General features: G+C 32.6%; 1 protein-coding gene across 2 annotated transcripts; it reads left to right on the top strand.

Annotated features, from left to right (window-relative positions):
- The first annotated feature begins 293 nt into the window (after window positions 1–293).
- On the top strand, window positions 294–7,374 carry LOC123195512. Of its 2 annotated transcripts, XM_044609266.1 has the most exons (8): window positions 294–743; window positions 2,362–2,461; window positions 2,813–2,872; window positions 4,326–4,440; window positions 5,261–5,343; window positions 6,047–6,108; window positions 6,648–6,737; window positions 7,029–7,170. In XM_044609266.1, exons 1-7 carry the CDS (start codon window positions 568–570, stop codon window positions 6,730–6,732), a joined length of 681 nt encoding a protein of 226 aa, XP_044465201.1. In that variant the 5' UTR covers window positions 294–567; the 3' UTR covers window positions 6,733–6,737; window positions 7,029–7,170. The 2 variants fall into 2 exon arrangements, with proteins under 2 accessions (XP_044465201.1, XP_044465200.1); XM_044609265.1 differs by lacking the exon at window positions 6,648–6,737 and having other exon boundaries at window positions 295–743; window positions 7,029–7,374.
- The last annotated feature ends 1,647 nt before the right edge of the window (window positions 7,375–9,021 follow it).

Below are 9,021 nucleotides of genomic sequence, written 5' to 3'. Positions count from 1 at the left end.
AAAGATTAAATTCTGATGTTCAAAATACTTAAGGCTGAAGGAGTTGTTTTTTTTTTTTTTTAAATAAATTAATAATAAAGTTACTATTTTACTCTAATGTCAGATCTTTTACAGAGTTTAATTTGGGTGAAAAAATATTGTTTATGTCCATTTGCGGTGGAATTTTTAGATTAATGCTTGGGTGGGAAGTTAACTTAATCTTATGAAAAATTAAAAAAAAAAAGCACTTTTTGACACATAGATAAGCACTTATGACATAAGACGACCACTTAATATGCTCTTATTATATTTTCAGCACATCACCTTTGCAACTTCAAAAAGAAATTCGCTTCTGCTCTCAGCCTCTAGACGCATCTCTCTTTCAAACTCTCTGAACTTACTCTCTGAACCCAGACAAATCCTTTCTCTTTCACAATTTCATTTCGTTAAACATTTACTGAGAAAAATCCACTTCTTCGTTTCCATGAATCTCTCCTCAATTCTCCAAAGTTTTTAGCTTTTTTACGTACGTTTTGTGGCGGCAAACAACGAACCCACCACCGATTAGGTGTAAAATTTTGAGAAAAAATGGCGAAGCCACCTGGGACTCAGCAAGAACACAGCAATCCGTCGTCTTCTTTCAGTGGAACCAACGCTAATTTGGTGGTTCAGGAGCGGGCTGGTCATGGGCTTAAACACAACCCTGGTATTTCTATGGACTGGACTGCTGAAGAACATGCTATTCTTGAAAAGGGGATTCAAGCGTGAGTAAATTTTGTGAGTTGGGTTCATTTGGGTTTTGCAAATTTTTTATTGATTATTTGGTGTTTTGGTGCTTTAAGTTTGATTTATTTTTGTGAAATTTGATTTTTTTTTTAGTATTTTTGGTGGTGGTTGGCGGTTTTGGATTGGTTAAAGGTTTTATGAGATGAGTTCTTTTCGTAGAAAGATTAGTTCTTGATGGTTTTAATTGAGTGTTTTTGTGGTTCGTGTTTTTTTAATTGATTTTTGTGATATGTTTCTTTAATTCTGAGTATTTTCTTGAGTTAACCATTGGCTGATTGAAGTTTTGTGGGATGACTTGAATTGGGTTTATTGACTTCTTGTTCCACTGTGAGTTTTTATTTAGTTTTTGGCTGGTTGCTTGGGGTTTTGGATTTTATTTTTTTTAGCTGAAATGGTGTATCTTAGCGAATTTTATATATAAATGTCACTTGATTTGGATATTCAATTTCAGTTTAATTTTTGGTAATTGTTTGGTTTTCTGGAACCTACTTGCTCTCTTGGCAGTGTTTACTAATGATAATGTTAATCTGGATAAGTTTGTAGATCTTTAGACAGTGAATATGCACTAGTATGCACGGTATGGTATCTCCAAAAACCTGGATCATACAAATTTAACTAACAAATGCATATAAGATTGAACTATCATCAAAGGTATACTTACCGATTTACCAGAAATAAAGAAAAAAAAATGGTGTCTTTAGTAAGTTATTATGAATTTTCAAGATTACTTATTTTTTATCGATGTTGGATTTTTATCTTTATAGCTTTTATTTAGTCACTTTAGTAAAAAGGAAGGATAAGTAAGCGGTAGTACAGTTAGCTACCTGACATCAGAGAACAAGAATCCTTTCTTTCTGCTTGAATGTGTTTTCATCAGTTACCTAGCGTAACATGGTTTAAAAGATGTTCTACTCTTTATAAATCTTTCTGTGTGTGAAACTTTCATGCTGAAACTTGTCTTCAAAATGACTTGTCTGGTGGGGAAGAGCCAATATGTTTGTTCTTCTGCAACCTGTGTTATGCAATAGACTGAAAATGTGCTGTTAATTGGTGCAGAAGTTTTCAGGAATGCACTTATGTTTGTAGTCAAAATCTAACAGAACTTGTTGGTAATACTATCATTCTTTAAAAGTCACTATCATGTGACTATGATAGCCTGGTTAGTTTCTTTACTTGCATACAAGGGTCAAAATTGCATTTTAAATGGTCGTATAATCTCTGGTTTTATTTACTGAATAGATCTATGTTGATCATCCAATAATGATTTCCTCATTTGGCATTTGAACTGTTCTTATTGTAACAACCTTTATGATAGTTTAAGAGGCTGTCTGATTTTGGGTTTACACTATACAAATAAATGAATATTAGAAGTTTTAAAATTCCATCATATTGTTAATATGAAAATTTTGGAGAAAAGTTATGAGATCCCAGGTTTAAATCATTTTTAGTTGAGTGCCTGTTATCTTGGTTCTTGTTCATTTAATTTGCTATGCTTATATCAGTTACACATAGTTTTAGTCTAAAGTTCACTTCCCGTTTTGATTCCATTTTATGCACGAGTAGTTCATCTGATTGATGTGGCCCAGTATTTTGCAGATATACATCAGAAAATAGCTTGAGTAATTATGCAAAGATAGCTGTGCATCTACCAAATAAAACAATTCGGGATGTGGCGCTGCGTTGCAGATGGATGACTGTAAGATTTATAGTTTCTCTTATTCTCTCGCTGTATTTTTGAACTCTTTGAAAATAATATTACAAATTGTTATTTGTACACCTGCAAGTTGTGTAGTTAAATAATGATCAAAACGATTTCTTTTTCTTTTTAGTTGAGTGGGCATAAGAATGTTAACTAACTGAGATAGTTGATATATTTTTTGGCTTGTGGTCAGTCCATTGTTGATGATTCTCCCTTTAGATTACTTTAGAACACCTAAAATATATGCAGGATTATAAGATATCTCTTCATTTTTACTGTGTGAAATCTAAAGTAATGCTGTTTGACGTTTGGAGTTTGAGTTTTCTAATGATTAATTTCTTTGCTCAGAAGAAAGAAAATAGCAAGAGGAGGAAGGAAGATTTAACAAAGAGAATCAGAGATAAAAAGGTACAACCTACTTTTTGTTTTGAATGCTACTTATCATTTGATTTCATTATCTTTTTGACTTTCTTTTTTGTTTTGATAAATAAATTTTTGAAATCATGTTAAGAATCTGTTTGGTTGGGAAAATTGTATTCTTGATGAATTGCATCAGATCTGATTGCTGTGGAACGCTACTTTTATGTTTTTGCTTCGTAACTTTATTCAGTCAGAAGTTTTAGTTCTGCATAGTTTGGCTGAAATAATTATGAATGGACTGAAACTGGAAACTACACAGTCAGCCCATGTAATTGAACATTGGGGATGAATGCTTGCTTGATGACTAGGACCACTATATATTATAATTGTTTTTGTAAATTATCTTTTCATATTAGTGGAAAAGTTGTGGGTGATGCTTTGTTGGTCAAAACTTTCTTTCTTATGAAATGAAGGTTGAAATAGTGTATTCACGATCATTTAATTGCCAATTGCTTTTGTAAGAAAACCCTTTATAATATTGAAAGTTGATGTTTATTATATTGGACATATTCGCCTTTTTTCCTTCAAGTCTTTTGATTCTTCTTGTGAACTTGAATGTATTTTTTCAAATACTGGGACTTAAGGAGTGTGTATTAGCCTTTTTCCTCTAGCTCTTGTATCATGGGAATTAGCTCTTCCTGCATAAACAAAGCAATTTTTTAGAAGTTTGAGGAATTCATTACCTTATTTTGAGGCCTAATTTAAAGTCAATTTTTAATATTAGGGGTAGGGTTGGATGTCGAGCTAGCTCGAGCTTGTGTTTTAGCTTGGCTTGAATGAGCTTGACTTAGGCGAGCTTAAGCTCAAGTCTAAGGGTTTTATATTGTTAAGATCAAGTTTGGATAGTGTTCTGTTCAACTAAGTCACAATCATGGAAAAACTCGATTCGAATTGACTAAAATAATATCATTTTGACCAACATGCATCAAAATAAAGTAATTTTGATCAATTTTGGCTCAATTGCAATACTGAGCCGAGCTTGGCTTGATATTGTAGGAGAACTAGACTTGAGCTCAACTCTCCTTAAGCCGAGCCAAACTCGAACTAGTTTAAAACGAGCTCATTGAGCTCAAGTCTAGGCTCGACTTTGTTTCGGCTCAAATCCAGCCCTACTTAGGGGTCCGTGGCTTTTTAAATTCCATTTACCAGAGAGTTGTATTTTGAATGCATTAACTGTTTTTATTTGCTATTTAAGTAAGTTTAATGTTCTGTCATACTTAATATATTTATATCCAAGCGGTAACACGACTTTAGCTGGAAGGCTGTGAGGTGTTAAAAAAATTTAATTGGGAAGATTTTTTTCGCCTAAATGTTCAAATTCATGACAGTTTGCTCGATGAGGTCGGCATATGGTTCTTTTTTACAAATCTGTGTTTTTATATGTGGTTGTGATTTGATGGACCAATATGTACTTTGACATCTTTTTTATTCTGATTCTTAGGAAAGAGTTATTGATGCTTCAGCAAAGTTGGCACCTTTTGCAATCCGACCCAATGTTCATTCATATGCACCACCAATGATGTCTACAGACTATGATGATTCCATTTCATACCTAGGTCAGCTTTCATTCATATTTGCTAATGTCTTCACAGCTCTGAGTTATGGAAACACTATGCTTTCCTGTTATCGTTATGCAACCTTTCATCTTCTGTAATACTACTCTATTTCCAGCTCTTTTGGCTACATTCTATGATAGTCAGGAATAGATTTGAATTTAGAGCTAAGTTCCATTAGCATTAGTCAGATTAAGATCTTATGTTCAAATTTTTTAATATAATTTTTCCTTTATTTTAACAATTTTGATTGTGGATATCAACCTAAGAAGTTGATTTGTTTGCAGCTCATCATAAGTTTTAGGTAAATGAATAGCAGACATGTATTAGGGTGATTTTCAACTGGCACTATCTTATCTAGCTTCTGTGTTTTTTTTTTCTGGTTGCTGTAGAACTTAAATAATAAAAAGCGTGTGTGTTCATTTACATGATTTAAGAATTTGAATATCTATCCATGTCCAGCTTTGTTGCAGTCTTATTTACAACTTGATATTCAAATGTATGAATGCTTAGTGGTGCTGCAATAAGCCCATTAGCTTTACCGATTAAATTACAAAATTTGAATTCAAATGTATCTAGCTAATAATTAGAAAGGGGTGGTAAAGAGTTGTTTGTGTATTTGTTCTGGTTGTAAAATTTGATGCTACTTTGTGATATGCTCTTTTTCATGGGAGACTTGTTCCTTCTAGACAGATGAAGCATTAAATTTTTTATCTGCAGTTTCTTCCTTTACACTCTGAACTATTCATTTGCTTTTTGGAACAATTTTTATGCCATGGTTATGGGATGTCACCTTGAGAATTTGCATTATGGTTTTTTACAGCCATTGGTGGTCCCATGGGTGAGATTCTTGAGCAAAATGCAAAGTCCTTTCAACAAATATCTGCAAACCTTTCAGCTTTGCAGGTGAAGTACTTAAATTGAAATATATTGGTTTCACCCAAAACACCTTACCCTCATATTTATTCTGGTGCATTTTAAGTTTTTTCTGAACTTCTTGATTATATTTTGCTTATGTTCAATGATAAAAGGGTGGAGTTTGTTCTGTAGAATACATGTATTGATCCATTATAGAAATCTTTGTACATATTTTGTCTGAATACTACTAGAAATTCAAATCTTGTGTACAAACTTATGTGAGAAAAATGAATAAAAAATAAAGATAATAAGTTAACCAAATAAATGTCAATATTTGCCCCTCAAACTCTCTTTGGAGAATGTGTGCAGGAATGAAAATTCTTTGCCCCCATTTGAAAGGTCTTGATTATATTTTGTCTACTTCTATGAATAATAATGTGGGTTATGCTTTATAGAATTCTTGATTTGATGTGTTTTAAATAACTCTCTACATATTTTGGCTTCAAATCTCTTTCTCACTGTGCTTGTGCTTTTTGATGTTATTGATTGATGCCTGTACTTTCTTGAACATTTATATGTGTCATTATGACTTATAATATCAGTTGAATCATTTCTTTGAGTACTAGTTACAAATTATGCCCTATGCTGCTTTTTTGGTCATTGGAGATGTTCTATAGGAGTGTCGTTTCATTTCAGTATGGATTCTTTGTTTTTCATCTAATTGCATCTATCATCTTATCCTTTTCTTCAGTATCAGGAAAATATCAGTCTCTTTTGTCAGACTCGTGAGAACATCTTCAAATTATTAAACGGGTACACTCACATTGCCCTTAACATGCTTCATTTATAGACAATTCTACATGTACAAACATTTTTCTTCTCCAGACTAACTGACGCATAACATATAATTAAGTAATGTGATAGTTTGTTTTTTCTTTTACTTCAAAATAACTGTGCAATTCTTAATCAGCTTCTTATGGTTAAGTATGAGATAGTGCAAACAGTGTGTCTCTCTCTTTAAGCTGAGCAAATTCAATTAAATGTCCTTTCTCTTATATGTGGTTTTCGACTGAGTTTATTATTGATTAAAGTAGTAAACAAGAAAAATCCAAGTAATCAACGAGATTAATGTTAAAAATTAAAATTTCGTTCCAGAGCTTCTGTGGAATAAACCACTTTGTGTCATACCTTTTATGGCATTGCTTATATCAACGTATGAATCATCACATACTGCATTTAACTTCACAAATGTAGTCTGATAAAAAAGAAGACAAGCACATCTGCAACCAGAAATTAGGGGTTGAAATCTCCAATGCAAACTCAATTCTTATTTGTCAGTTCTTATTCTGTAGGCTACTTGATCCACCAAACCTTTTTTCTTCCACTTTACCGGATGAAAACAAAAGAGAAAAACTATATCTGCTGAAGTTTGTTTGAAACTGGTATGTTTTCTTCTGGAAAAACTTGGAAAAGTAGGAACTAGAAGCTCTATATTTTGCAATTTTGGACTCATTTCCCTGATAGAAACTACAAAATTTTCTTTTCTTTTCTGGGCACGCTTTAGCTGATGTAATACTCAAAAGGTTGCAACGCACTTAAGCCCTCTCGGGAATTTGTGCAAGGAGACGGTTGGATCTTATTCTCATGGATCCTGCAAATATTCTATTCTAAACATTGATAGTCTGAATCTGTTGAAGTCCATTAACAGGTGTCTTCATAATGTTCATTTGCAGCTTGAATGAAATGCCAGAAAGAATGACGCAGATGCCACCTCTTCCAGTGAAGATGAATGAACAGCTAGTTAACTCCATCCTTCCCCCTCCAAACATTGCATAGCGATTGTGACTCATGCCTTGCCGTTGCTTTGATTTGGTGTGACTGGTCGCCTCTGACGGAATTAACCGGCAAACAGGAAGCAGTATAATTGAGGTTTTCATGACCTTTTCCTTTGTCCATTTAGCCAATATAGTTGAGGTTTTTTTGAAATGGTTTGTGCAGTAGGTGGTGATTTTAGATTTTGTGTAGAAAATAGGGAACGATAATATATCAATGCCTAGTATTATCAAGATTTTGTGTGAATTTAGTATTTATGTTTTTCTTTTTCTTTTTCTTTTTTTAATTCTTAAATCATTTTATCTGCTTATCTATTAAGGGGCATAAATTAAATTAATTGTTTATTTGATAATATATCATGTAGTAATAATAAGTATAAACATGGATACAAATATTGATGTATTATTATGTAATTGATTTGAATTAAAGATAAAATAATATTTAGTTATATGATATCAGTATTATATTTGTATACATTGTTAGTATGTATAATATTATTTTATTAAATCATTTTTCTGCAAAATAAAAAATAAAAAATTAAACTCTAGCCAGACAAAAAAAAATTGAAATTACTAGATAAATTTTATTTTAAAATAAATATGAAAATATGGCTTATTTTAAGGGTGATAAATATTAAAACACAAAATTATACTTATCGTATTATCTATTTATGACTGAGAAATCTCGAAATTGCAAATGTATAATCAACATTCAAAGTGCACCCATGAACGCAAGGATGGGTTTGACATAAGATGTTTCAGTTTTGATTAATGTTTGGTCTGAATGATTTGAGTTTGAACCAGAGAAATTTCATTTTGAATTTGCTTCAGTTCAAACTCTTGTTGCGGTCACATTGTCACATTGAAAAACAGATTGCTAACGACTTTTTCTCTGTTGATAAGAACAAGTTGAATTTAATTTTAAAATGATTATTTTGGATTTAAGTGAAATTTGGTTTGATTTAGCTCGTATCTACTTTTAAACGTGGGTCATGATTTCATTACAAAACCATATTGGTAGCCATTTTGTAACATCCCTCCTTAGAAGTACTATTCACCGAAGGAGAAATATTACGAATTAATATTCGTAGCGTCTATTTTTTTTCTTTTTAAAAATACTTTAAAATAAACGCATCATTAAAAGTGTTTAGGAAGTATTCCAAGAAAACTAAAAATCTGGAAGCGAACAAAAGATGTATATACTCATATGAAGAATCATATGAAAGTATCTGAAAACAGGGAGTAATCATATGTAACTGTACCATAATCTTAAAAGTCAAAAGTCGATAAAAACATGCTACTGTATGCATGTAATATAAACCAGAGATAACCTGCTCCAGCCGGATCTACCTACGCTGACCTGACCCTGCCCCGCAGCTACCTCGATCACCTGTACCTGCAATCAGGAAAGAAAAGGGAGTGAGTGATAAGAACACTCAGTAAGGGGAAAAAATCAAGTAACCTATCTTTTCTTTTCTTTTTTCCTGTTCTAACTCACTTTTGGGACTCAATCTCACATCCTAACCTCTATGAGAGATTGAGGAGGTAATTTAGTTCACTCTTTACTATTTGGATCATACTTTGTCCCATCTGGTGTCTATTTAATACTTTCTGAAAGCTAACTATAGGGATTTGACACTTTTCTAAGCTCAAGCTCTTTTTCTTTTACTACACTATTTCTGACTCTGAATTAAGCTTTACTGTAAGCATGCTCTACTGCGAGCGGACCCTGCTGGGGGTCTATGTCCTACTACAGACGTGTTCTACTGCGGACGTGCCCTACTGCGGGCAGTGTAGTGTAAAATGCCCTCTCATAGTTTATAGCATGCATACAGGTCTTATATCTTACTAATTTTGCTTCCATTTAAATTTATTCATAACGCACCAGACATTA

This window comes from Mangifera indica, chromosome 14, assembly GCF_011075055.1.
Source record: "Mangifera indica cultivar Alphonso chromosome 14, CATAS_Mindica_2.1, whole genome shotgun sequence".
In the NCBI taxonomy this organism is placed as follows: domain Eukaryota; kingdom Viridiplantae; phylum Streptophyta; class Magnoliopsida; order Sapindales; family Anacardiaceae; genus Mangifera; species Mangifera indica.
This window is presented reverse-complemented; position numbering and strand designations above follow the sequence as displayed.